Source organism: Phoxinus phoxinus, assembly GCF_949152265.1.
Source record: "Phoxinus phoxinus genome assembly, chromosome: 13".
Taxonomy (NCBI): domain Eukaryota; kingdom Metazoa; phylum Chordata; class Actinopteri; order Cypriniformes; family Leuciscidae; genus Phoxinus; species Phoxinus phoxinus.
The window spans coordinates 6,687,381-6,700,894 of record NC_136888.1 but is presented as its reverse complement, the minus strand read 5'-3'; the positions used below and the strand labels follow the sequence as shown (position 1 = coordinate 6,700,894).

At 38.4% G+C, this 13,514-nt stretch overlaps 1 protein-coding gene across 2 annotated transcripts; it reads left to right on the top strand.

Annotated features, from left to right (window-relative positions):
* Positions 1-687: 687 nt before the first annotated feature.
* Positions 688-3,498, top strand: foxa2 (forkhead box A2). Of its 2 annotated transcripts, none has more exons than XM_079632272.1 (2): positions 688-1,116; positions 1,802-3,498. In XM_079632272.1, exons 1-2 carry the CDS (start codon positions 1,045-1,047, stop codon positions 2,957-2,959), a joined length of 1,230 nt encoding a protein of 409 aa, XP_079488398.1. In that variant the 5' UTR covers positions 688-1,044; the 3' UTR covers positions 2,960-3,498. The 2 variants fall into 2 exon arrangements, with proteins under 2 accessions (XP_079488398.1, XP_079488399.1); XM_079632273.1 differs by lacking the exon at positions 688-1,116 and adding an exon at positions 1,326-1,530 and having other exon boundaries at positions 1,802-3,266.
* The last annotated feature ends 10,016 nt before the right edge of the window (positions 3,499-13,514 follow it).

Here is a 13,514-nt window from a genome sequence, read left to right as displayed (position 1 = left end):
ACAAAGTGAATAAATGTTAGGATACTTTGTTTAATGAAGGCAATCAAATCTTGCCACTGAGCTTTGCAGAATCAACACCGATGACCTGCTCTTACATCAGCAAACTGTGTACCGCTATTAGTTACATAAACTAGAGCGCAGGTAAACAAATTAATTCAAAACAGCCGAAAACATTTACGCGTTTTCATCTATCCCTGTATCATTGGCATCCTTGTTTCTCTCATATTTAATCTTATTACAGAATTAAAGGCTATATTTTTAAATACAGACAACTGTCCTTTTTCGATTATAGGCTATACTTTTAAAGATTTAAAGAACAGTTAAACATTTTGTTTAAAGGAAATGTTTGGGCTTTAAAAGAAAAGAACTAAATTAGAAAATAATAATAGTAATAATAAAACAAAGTGAGATTGATTTTCTTAAATATATCATGTATTTAACATCCATTACCATTGGCTGTGCATAATACTGCTTGTGAATTATGAAAAACTAAACTAAAACAAGACATTTAGACAGATGATTCATCTGAATAAAGACTATATACTTGAACCCAGAGCTGTTGGCGTTCTCCCCAATTTTATCTGGATGTGATTTCAAACCACTCCTCTCACGGTAGTCCAAACTTCTATTCCCCCCTTTCTCCCGCTGGAATACAATAAGATTAGGATATAATGAATCTTTTCAAATGGGGCTGCTCTTTTCAAGCTGCGCAGGTGTACAATAGGGGGGCAAATGGAGAAGTCTCACGCCTAGGTGTGAGCAGATTATTCAAATAGGGGCCGAGTGAAGCAGTAGGGATTGGAGGCTCGCCCGGGCGCACAGAGCTATATCACAGCGCTAAGAGCCAGCAGCAGGCGTCATTTCAACCAGAAACACACACACATACACACACACACACATGCGCCAGCTCTTGACAGGAGGAGAGCACAACGACGACACGAGTGTATCCCGTGGTTGTACCACCTTTGGCTGCCAAAGGACACACAATACCAGCATTTCTCGTGTGGGGAAGCGTTTTGAAGAGTAGAAGGAGTTTTTTCCAGGATGCTCGGTGCTGTCAAAATGGAGGGACACGAACACGCAGCAGACTGGAGCGCTTACTACGGAGAGCCCGAGGTGGGTAACTCACCTAAATAAATATATATGTATTTTTTTTTCTCCTCGTCGAAATCCGATCCGGTTTTATACAACTCAATATTAGCCCTGAGATAATATTAACTTTGAGATCAAATATTGACTTGAGGCGCCTCCAAATCCTCCCCCATCATCTCGACGCCCTGCACTATCCTAACAAAGTTGTGCTTGACATGCAATGCAAACTTTTCATTTCCAATTATGGATACCGACGAATACATGGGTTTTATTATTCAACAACATCGGGCGTCCAGAAGCGAAAATAACAGCGGGCGTTTGACTTTTGAACAGATCTAGGCTACTAATATTGTTTTTTTCTGAGCGGCGGTAATATCGACTCAACAACAGCGTTTTGCTGCAATATGTTGGAAACCTAAAAGGGACCAAAAAATAAAAGTAAAACAAACTTTCACTTTATCCTGACGCATGGTTGTACATCTCTAGCCGTTTTATAGTTTTTAAAACCCTATTTAATAAAAAATTAATAAAAAAAAAAAAACAGTTCTGAATTGGATATGATTAAAGAACATTTAGGGAACCCTGTTATTTTCAAGTTACTTTCATTTTTTCTTTTTATGTTAGCCAAGCCAAACGAATTTTAAACGTAGGCTATGCTAAGACTTGGAGTTGCATTAATTAATCGCATTCTCTGTTTTCTCTTTCGCAGTGTTACACATCGGTCAGCAACATGAACACTGGACTGGGAATGAACTCCATGAACACTTACATGACTATGTCCGGAATGAGTTCGACTGCGAACATGACAGCAGCAAACACCATGAACATGTCCTATGTCAACACGGGTATGAGTCCTTCAATGACAGGCATGTCTCCCGGTGCGGGAGCGATGGCCGGCATGGGTGCGGGTATGACGGGCATGAGTGCTGCCCTGAGCCCGACCATGAGCCCAATGGCAGCGCAAGCACCCTCCATGAACGCCTTAACCTCGTACAGCAACATGAACGCTATGAGCCCCATGTACGGCCAGTCGAACATAAACAGATCGAGGGACCCGAAGACCTACCGGAGGAGCTACACGCACGCCAAGCCTCCCTACTCGTACATCTCCCTAATAACCATGGCCATTCAGCAGTCCCCCAGTAAGATGCTGACCCTCAGCGAGATCTACCAGTGGATAATGGACCTTTTCCCTTTTTACCGACAGAACCAGCAGCGCTGGCAGAACTCTATCCGCCACTCGCTGTCCTTCAACGACTGTTTCCTGAAAGTCCCGCGCTCCCCGGATAAGCCAGGCAAAGGTTCGTTCTGGACCCTTCACCCCGACTCCGGGAACATGTTCGAAAACGGCTGCTATCTGAGAAGGCAAAAGCGCTTCAAGTGCGACGTTAAGAAACTTAAGGAGCCGGGTCGGAAAACATCGGAGGGCGGATCGAACAGCAGCTCCGAGAGCTGCAACGGGAACGAGTCTCCTCATTCCAACTCGTCTAGCAACGAGCACAAAAGATCCCTGTCTGACATGAAGTCGGGTCAGGGTCTGAGCCCGGAGCACACCGCCTCTCCGACCTCCCAGGCGCAGCATCTCCTGGCGCAACATCACTCTGTTTTGGCGCATGAAGGACACCTGAAGCCAGAACACCACTATTCCTTCAATCACCCCTTCTCCATCAACAACCTCATGTCCTCGGAGCAACAGCATCACAAAATGGACCTAAAGACATATGAGCAAGTGATGCATTACGGTTACGGCTCTCCGATGGCCGGCGCGTTATCCATGGGCTCCATGGCCAGCAAAGCGGGCCTGGATTCGCCGGACACATCCTATTACCAAGGTGTGTACTCCAGGCCCATCCTGAACTCTTCCTAAACCCGCACGGACCTTGTGACAATTTGTACATTTGTAAAATGGTTGTGTATATGTATTCTGATGATTTTTGACGTTTCCCGTTCATTTAGATGTTCATTAGTAATTATTTTGTAAAAGAATTGTTGACAATGTGACGAACTCTTCGAGGCGGCTTTTGAAAATGGACCAAAATCACACCGAAGGACTGCGGACGGATTGAACTTCTTCAATCACTTGTGTAAACTTATTTATGGCTTGTAAATGTGTATTCTTGTAGTTGATGACAAGAACAGAATCTATATTAAAGTGTTATTTGGAATTTTTTCTCAATTCTGATTTTCTCTCTTTTGTGTTATTGTGTTGTCTCAATAATAATAATAATTATTAATAATAATAATGTGTAATTTTGCTCAACGAATTATCAATGCATTTGCACATACGAACCACTTGTTACTTGTGAAGCTATATTTATATCGAATCACGCCACAGATATATTATATAGATCGAATTAATTAATGTTCTTGAATTTGTTTGCATTTCAACCCTGACCTAAATTAATAACAACAATAAAAACTGAAAAATAGACCATTAATTATTTATTTTATTTTATAAATTAAAAATAATCTGAAATGCGTTTAATTATATATATATATATATATATTTCGAAACATGAATCAATGCCCTAAGCATTAAACTACTTACAAATTATGCTTTTAAGTTCTTGAAAGATGTGTAGAATTTTACGTAAAAAAAGCTTTAACTAGTCTTTCAAATATATTTTTCCTCATCACGACAATAGTGTTGTGCTAATAAACCCATTTTAAAAATCATAATATGGCTTCGAAATATAATACGTCCTACACATTTTTATATATGCTGACTATAAATACACAATGTGTGTCTGTATATTATATTAAATATATTGCATATTTAAATGCAAATAATTTATAAAAGAAGCCATATACGGAACTTCACTTGTCTGTCGTTCATTACACGTTACAATAGTGCCATCTGAAATTTTCTTCTAAAATGAGAATTTTTATCAAGTTTGTATATTTAGGTTCAGTGATTTCACTTCAAGAGAATTAATAGGTAATTTTCATTGCCATTAAAGTGAAATAACTGAACATAAGCATAAAAATGATCATTCTAGAATATCATTTCGGATGGCACTTAGAGGCTTTTGCATCTGAAGTCTTCATATATATATATATTCCGTTTACACATATAGGATATATATATATATATATATATATATATATATATATATATATATATATATATATATATATATATATATATTTCATGGCGGTAATTGCAACAAATATAAGATGAGCATAATTTAACAAAATGAGGCATAAAACAGACATAAATAAAACTCTGAAAACGTCTGAACTGAGAAACATCTTCTGTCATGTTTATGAAGTCTCTCGTTTCTTCCCAACATATGAATAAGACGTGAGACCCATTTAATGTCAACACTGGAAAAATACTCCCTATTAATTCAAAACAGAAAAATAAATATTTGAGTGGAGGGGAATATATTAGACAGGCACAAATAAGGAAGCTGTGTTACAGGCTTTCCCCATTTAATAGTAAACTTGCAGGGCCTGGTTCTGTGTTTTTAGTTCTCAGTCCATTCCATTGTATTTCAAAACCCCATGATCTGCGAATAAACACAAACTGGTAAACAATGAAAAAGGCGGTAATAATACCTATATGATGCATGTGTACATGAGCAATCAAATCACACGAGTGTAAACTTTGAATAAGAGCACGTCACTTCTAGGTAAATTTACACAGAAATTAAATTTCGGTGCCCCTCGTTTTAGACATAATGCTAGGCTGAATTTTTATAGCGCACTGATCGATATCTTGGTAAAATAATCATTTTTTTTAAACTAGCGGGGCAGTGAAATCTTTGCTTTGTTGCTAAAGTCAACAGTGACAGAGTTTGAGCTCAAATAAATGCCGTGAGGCTTCCAGCCCTGTGCAGAAGCAGCGGGAGAGACTCCAGGACAGGTACGAACATTTTCATGATTAAATCCAGCTCGCTTCTGCTGCTGCTGAGGCTGTCGATGCATGCTGTGTGTTTCGCGTAATGGGGATTTCTGCGCGCAACTTCGATTTCACGGCAATAGTGTTGGACGCTTGAACAGACACAACTCAAGTGCTGATGTGAAGGGGCTCTTTCAGCCGACTGTCAGATGGCTATTCCAGCTGATTGATGCCAATGATACTGGAGAAGAAATGCATTGGTTTCGCCGTGCCAATAACTGATGCCCATCAAATGGAGTTCAGGTACATAGCAATGATGTTTTTCCTCGGACAAACTTGCTGTCGAGATCGACGCGCAGGCAACGCGACGAAAATATCAGCGCGGATAAATGATTTTACGCTCATTCTCATTTAACGAAAGTGAAAAGTTCGACGTATTCAATTATTTTCGCCAACCAAAGCGCAAATTTTGCAGGCGAAATTCTGGTGCGTTTACACCTTTCCAACCAGAGACACAAATGACAACAGCCATAAACGTGAGGATAACATTTAGCAACATCCTAGGTGCACTTCACGCTTGACAAAATACACAATAAGTGTTAACATGACAATCTACAGACAGATGAGCGGCCGGTTGCAGAAACTGCTAAGTCTTACAAATTGGTCATAATTTTTTTTTCCTTTAAGACTGTTCATTACTTTTTTAAGTCATTTACATAAAAACGTAAGATTGGTCAAATTTGATACAGAAAAAAAGATCGATTGACTTGATTAGTTGGTCAGACGTTCTTAAGACACATGGTGCACAATTCTAACAAAATAAGCATAATTATTAACAACAACGATAATAATAATAATAATAATAATAATAATTATTATTATATTAGTGATTATTTAAGACAGGGGGCCTGGGATGAAAAACTCCTACATGCTTTTAGGGTATACTTTCAAGTATATATAGCCTACAATATAAAAGTGAGATCTAAAAATAGCTATATTTCGATTGCTAATACCATATCATTTTTTTTTTTTTTTTGCAAACATCGTGGGAATTTTTAATAATCTATAAATGAAAAAGAATAAAAACAAACTAGCCTATGTCTGTTGTTATAGCAGCGAGATCAGCTTTTCCCTAGTGTGTTTTCCCCTTCTCATTTAGGTAACCCTGTTTAATTGGAGTCGTCCAATTTGCATATCATACTGCAAATGAAAGCCAGAATGTAAACAACTGATCCTCAAAATTCTCATTAAGAGTATGAAGTTTCTCAAGGAGAGCAATGGGCATCATCACCTAAACTTTTAAGTGCGTCACATACAAACACTTTATAATGCAGGCCTAATGGTTAACAAATCGTTAGTTATTTAAATCAATGGAAATTAAACTTTTTTTTTTTGTACTTAGGCTATTTCCTAATTTGAATACACATTAACTCCTGGCATTGTTACATACACTATACAATTAGTGCATACAAATTTTGGAATGGAAACAAAAAATTAAATAGATCAAATAAAATAGTTAATTGAATGAACGTGTATATGGTGGCATTTAAATGAGTACATCGGGTCATCTAATGGTTTCAGCCCGTGTTTTGCTCTATACTCAGTGCTGGAACACCCAAGTGGAGCTGGTCTCCAGGGAGATCTGCGGGACACCCATCTTACAAGCTGTAATGCCGCTTTAACCCATTGCTGGGGAGGGACCGTTCACACTACCCCGATTTAAGACCAAATACTCTTAATCCTGCTGCTGTCCCACACTATATTAATGCTCAACACAGACGCCTAATCTACGCCCTAAAGTTAGAAAGGCAGTTTCACTGCAATATGCCGAAGAGGATTAGATTAGTCTTTGTAATAGTCTTTAAGGCATTTTAAACGCTGCGCAATGCGATTACATGCAAAACTAGTCAAAAATCCCCCCCAAACCAGATTATGAAAAAATAGTTATAATGCATATAAACAACAACAGTCATCACAACAATAATAAGACTAATACTATGTCAAAGTAGGCTAATTTTTCTATGAATATTTATACGTTATGTAGCCCGCTGAGTGAAATAAAATGCCCCCTCTCCCCAAAAAACAAACATATTTTTTTTCTTTTTTATATATCATAATATGTGGAGTATACTTTTATATTACACTTACTTATTCTAAGTTAAGAAATACAATGATATATTCAAATATAAAATAATATTATCTGCGTGATATGATAAGCATGAATAGACACGCCTCTGTCTCTTTAAGTCAATAACCTCATCAAATGTACATTTAAGATTCATTCCACACCGTAAAAAAAGCGATCTAATTCACCACATTTCATTGGCTGGAGTTATGCATATTTTCTGACATTTGATGCAGTGCATAGGCAGGCTACATACATTGTTGGAGATTACTTTATCAATATGATATGAGCTGATTTATTTTCTAAATAAAACACTCATGAGCATTTACTGAGCAATTTACTATCATGCAGATTATGTCATTAAAGGGTATGTGGCATTGTTTTGACATGAATCATCACCAGATGTTTTTTTCTTTTTGTGTGTGTCACATTGTTTTTAATGTCAATGTTCATGCCCAACCCTTCAAACTCTGAATAGGAACATTGTCTGTTATTCTTTAGCGTTAAAAGGCTGTATGATCATATGGAAGCTGCTGTTAAATGGCCTGCATGCTGTCAGGGTGTTGTGGTCAGACATATCTGGCCAAATGCAGCGGAAATAGTGTAAGAGAGTGACGGGTCAGGCCTGTGTTCACACACACATCCAACAGCTTGGTGTGAAATTCTTGCTGAGATGTACAGGCCAAACCACATGTCCATTCAACTAACCCATTCGTCCGATTCACTGCTTAAACATAAGCATCTTTTAGGGATAAAATGACCTGGATAAATGCCAGAATCTGTTTTATGGCTAAAATAAGTAGGACATTAAATAAGAAATGACTGCGAGAGGCTCTTAGCCGTCTCACGTACATTAACATACATATGTACATGGTGTGGATGCCAATAGTTCACAGACTTGCCCGACGTTTCTTGCGGTCAAATGACAAAATCTAAGTCACCGGGAAGGACACTTGACTCATTAAATCTTAATGAAAGCAATAAACACAGACGCCAGCAATTCATTCAGACCTCCAAACCAATCTCCATTTCTCACCAAAGGCAAACAAGCCCAGATGCCCCGGCGTGATTCCCTGCATAACAAAAGCGAATCAGATTGTGTCCTGCATGTGTTCCCAGTGCCGAAATGGTAAAGGCGATAGGTTATTCTAAGATAGAGCTTGTCCAATTTATTGTACGTGAGAGTGGTATGTCACAAAGGTGATTTCTGCATTTTTTTTTCCAACATTGAGGAGCTTGTAGTTTAGAGGGTGATGGACATACTCATTCAACATTCATGAGAATCCTGTCCCTCAAGCATTCATGGGAAACGCACACACAAAAATAATCTGGATTTATGAGTTTTGTGGTGATGCCACCTTATGTTTATCACAGCGTCTGCAATGTGATACTTGATGAAGATGGCAGTTTATAAAGCTCCTTTATTTCACTTCTGCATTCAAATCGTGTGTCTGGTAAGCCACTTAACAAAAGCAGACATGAGCAAACGTGACGGGAGAGCAAATTCCAGCTGATGTTCTTTCGTTTGATCAAATATCTCTGGATGTTGTTCTCGGCCACGGGCAAATTTAACCTGCTAGTAAATACATACGCAACAACTCCACAGTGTCCCCAGAGACTCTACAGCAAGAGCTCTTAAAGTAAATCCCCCCAACTCAGGCCTAAATAATTCACCAACCCTTTCTCAAACTAAAGGCAATCTTCAATTTAATCCAGTATAAATGCATTTATCACAAAGAGATTAATGTCTGGGTGTTGGCTGTTAAAGAGCCTCTGGTAGGTTAGAACAGATTACTCTCAGATGCTACACAGTAGTGGTCCCCTGACACACACTGTTTAACCCCTCTCCGCACGCTGACAGCCACATAGCAGACCGTTTAATTCAATTTCCTGTCAGATCAAGAGCTTCCTGCTTTGTTGTGGCTGATTTATTATCGGCGAGCATGTCTTCGTTTTCCGATTTACAGAAGCGACGACAATAGCATCAATTAGCGAGAACGTTAACAAGGCCCCTTAGCCACATTTAAAGCTATAATAACTATCTGAAGTGTATGTTTTAATAGCAATACAAAAACAATTGTGAATTGATGATTCCCATGAATAGCATATCAGTAGTTGTGAAGCACGTACCTTGAAAAAGTCTATTAAAAAAAATATTTCTTGGAAGTAGAGTGCATTATTGATCATCCACTTTTTCAAGGGTGTTGGTTTTAATTCATGTTATTAGCACTGAATGAAGCCACAACCTTTTTATTTCAATCACAACAAACTTTTATCTGAAGCAAAACAATATTTGAAAATCACACAAAAAGACAAATGTACAAGACTGTGTACTTCATGTCTTTAGGGAGGGAAATAACTACAATCCCATGATACATTGAATTTGCGGATGACAATAGAATTGAAAATTATGGTGAATTACTATATTAATTTAAAGCTGTTTATTAAAGGTACATGGTGGGGGAAAAAAATAAGAGATTGGAGGAAAAATAATAAGTTAATGCTTTTGCGTTCTCTCGCAAATGTTTTTTCCGTCCATCGAGAAACAAGTTTCTCGGCGGAACGCAAAACATTTGCGAGAGAGCGTAAAAGCATTGACAAATAAGTTTTCAACTTTTTTTCACCAGCATGTGCCTTTAGGGGCTCCGTAGATTATGATATCTAGAATAAATATATTTTAAGTTTAAAATATGTGTACGTATCGTATTTAGAGAGCATAGAGAGGCAATTGACCCTTCGCAAAGTCCCGCCCCCCTTAGTTACTGTCGCTATGTCCGACAAACTACCGGTTCCAGCCATGGCGTTCCCACTGTCAATTTGTACACTCCCTGGGGAAATAGTAAATCATTTCTGGTCCCATACAAGCACCATTTCACCATTTTCAAAGTTAATCGCCGATGCTAGTCTACTACGCCTGGTTTGTCGGACTTGTTTGTTTGTCGGACAAAATGGCGGATAGTCACGGGGGCACAAAATATCGGCTCTATGATTGGTCAGATCACCTGTCAATCAAGCTCCCAGTGAAGGGTCAATTCCATCATTCCCGTTTCTTCATGTGAAAGCGTACCCTGCAGAGCTCGTTTGGTGTTATTTGCTCACGCAACTCTCTGATTGGGGGAATTTTCTGTGCAGCATCATGGGTAATGCAGTTTCACCACAAATTCCACTGTTGAACGATTGTTAAAAATGAGTTGAAATAATGCAAACAGATGGCTTTAACATAAACATATAAACAACCTGAGCGCACAAAAAGTTGATAATACGTTATCGTTAAAAATCAATTTCCCTGTGAAAAAAAAAAAATGGTATTAAAAAAAAAACTAAAAAGTCCGAAAACTGTCAAAAAATGTTCAAGGCTTTGTTTGGTAGGCTATCACTAGCAACAACCGTTACCATAACTGTGAATTAGGAAGTTTAAAAGGCTCAACCCATCGTTGAGGTCACTCTTCCCATAGACCGTTCTACAACCAATGCAAACCTATACCGATGCAAATCATCCACAGAGACATTTTTACATGCAAAACAAAGCATTGTTGGAGGATGCCTTGCAATGATGCCACATTTAAAGCAAATCAGATGATGGATATGAGCAGGGAGACATAATATGAGAGGCCTTTCATGCGATAGGCTGAGGCTCATATTGCCTTTACAATGCAAATGCTCTCTCTGTAGAAGCTATAGAAAAAGGGAAAGATGGGAATAGGGAAGATGAATTATTTAGCATTTGCAGTGCCCTTTGATGGTAACGGACAAGAACAACAAAAGGGTTTACAATTAATTTCAGATGTTAAATGGTGCTTGACGAAACAGCTATGTCCTTTGTGACATTTAGGAATTGTTGTTTGGCTTGGAGAAATGTTGCGCGCTACTCAAAACAGACAGAAAAATTTCACTTTGCGAAGCAAAAGGGTGGAAAAAGTTTGAACCGTAAAAAACAGAAACAAATGTAAATCGAACAGTTCTGCCAGTGTAATATCCAACAGTGCGAATATGCTCTTTTTTGACTTAGGAAATGCTCAGAAATGACTTTTCACCACATCAGACTAACATTAACCATACGTGCAAGTTTATTTAGTCTCGATCCTTAGGCATCCGGGGCATGTTTCTAAAATATAAAAGCCGACAATCGAGGAGCTCACGGCCGAAGTCGAGGGCGTAATTGCTAGGAAACATCTTACTGAACAGTTGGCGATAAACGTAGTCAGCCCCCTCCTCGGCTTAAAGCAATTAATTCAGGCACCCTGACATCAACTCTCCAATCCTCTGACAGCTTGGAGCCCAAATCAAAATGCTAGTTCTCCTGGGAACAGCAGAAGATAGCCGGCTCTTTTCTGGACTGTTTGCTCACTGGGCCTGAGAGCAATCTTCCTTGCCGAATGAAATGCAAGGACACAAACAATGTGCCGGCGAGAGAATGGAAGACGGGGAATGAACAGTTTGGACTATTTGCTCAGCAGAAGGGCAGTCACAATAGCTGGCCCATAGCTTTCCCATGCATCAAGCCTCTTAGTCTTAGGGCTCCTTTGTTGCTGGGTTTCGTTCAGATAAGAGTCCAGCTGCCCCATGTGTTTAACTCTCATTGTATGTTGTACTGTATGGTCATTTAGATACTTTAGCGTGGCTTTTCACAATTTCGCGAACAAACACGCTCATGCTACATGTTGTGCATATATCTGGGCTTCACCTCTGCATGTGCACGGGACGGCGGAGGCTAAAAGGGGGTCAAGATTGAGATTTGAGGACAATGCCTTATCTTGTCAAGTATAAGGGTTCTGATCACAAACCCCATGTGCTAATGATACACTAGCTCTCTGATCTACAATTTGTTTCACAAATGAGTGGCAGAAAGAAAACAATATGAAATGTACACGACTCCTTTGATCAGAAAGTAAAAAAGAAGGAGGGATGACAATGCAATGGCTACTCGGAAAGAGAAAGCCTTCATGTGTTTCTTTGTTGTGATTGCACACTGTAAAAAGTAGTTACACAGTTAAAAATGTATTAACAAATGTTGAAATTAAGATTTTACAAATGCTCTAGAAGAATTATTCATTGTTAGTTCATGTTAACTAACATTATTGTAAAGTGTTACCCAAATAACTGTTACAATTAAGCTCTATTTCTGTCTGATTTAACCATTAAAACGAATTCTAGTCAGTTTGTTTCAGTCATAAATTTAGGCTTTTTAGGTTAGCTAACCACATATTTTTTTACACTGCAGTATGTCCATCACACACAACAGCCTTTAGTCAGTTTAAATGAAAGTAGGTTGACCTCTGATAAGTGTTTTCTTCATGATGAAATCAGAAAAAGAACTTGGATTGATTGCATTGAAGTAGTTACACATAATGGTTCAAAATATATGTTGAATTAAGATTTTAAAAATGCTCTAGAAGAATTTTTCATTGTTAGTTCATGTTAACATTATTGTAAAGTGTTACCCAAAAAACTGTTACCATTAAGCTCCATTTCTACCGTTAAAAAGCCACCTAGTCTGTTTCAGTCATAAACTTAAGAATAAGTTTTAGGTAAACTAACCACATATTTTTACACTGCATGTATTATGAAACTTTATTGATTGGTTTGAGTTTTCTCCTAAAAGTCATCTGTACCTCACACAGCCTTTAGTCAGTTTAAAATAAAGTTGACATCTAAGTTTTTTAGTTCAGGACCAAATCAGAAAAAGAACTTGGACATCTTAGGCAGCAAGATAACCGATTCTAAGAAGAGTCAGTTTTATTCTCATATTTTACTCATACACTAATCTAATGCATCTGCGGTTTAAGACATGGGATCACAAGTCGACAGATTTCACCGCTCGGTCAGAAGGATGTTGGATTTTCATGAAACCAAAAACAGTTTGTGACTTAAAAAAGAAAGAGTACAAAGATTTGTTTGTGTTTTTTTCTTTCTTTTTCATATGCAAGCATGTGAGTGCAAGTATGTACGCATGCACACTTGTGTGAGTGTGTGTGAACAGGTCGTGTGTGGGATGGTGCAGTCTTACGCTTCACTGATAGTAAAGTAAAGCTCTGTTCATGGCTTTTCAGCACTTCTTTAAGTTGCCACTACTGTGTAATTTATGGGTGCTGAGAATCGCTGTGTTGAAACATGACGCAGATCTCCACTGCACAGAAATAGCTGAGAACGACTGACTCATTTGAGATGAAACACACAAAATCTGGGTGATTAGCAAGTACCGGAACATGCCAAGGATACGGCTATGGGAACACACACGAATAAAAACACACCCTGTTGAAGGGCTGTTGCATATACCTGAGTGAGACTTGCTAAAATAAGCGCAACAGTGATTCAGTATTTTGTTCATGCATTAACTGAGAGTCCATGAGCTGTGAAAGGTGTGAGTAATACGTTTATTTAGGTATTATGCTATGAGAAATGAAGAAAACAATAGGGCCAGATGGTATGTCCCAAGACAAGAGTATACAATTA

Bases quoted from the DNA above. Each gene is read 5' to 3' on its own strand.
- foxa2 (XM_079632272.1), top strand. From the start codon at position 1,045: ATGCTCGGTGCTGTCAAAATGGAGGGACACGAACACGCAGCAGACTGG. The intron at 1,117-1,801 runs GTGGGTAACTCA...TCTCTTTCGCAG, and splicing joins CTTACTACGGAGAGCCCGAG to TGTTACACATCGGTCAGCAA.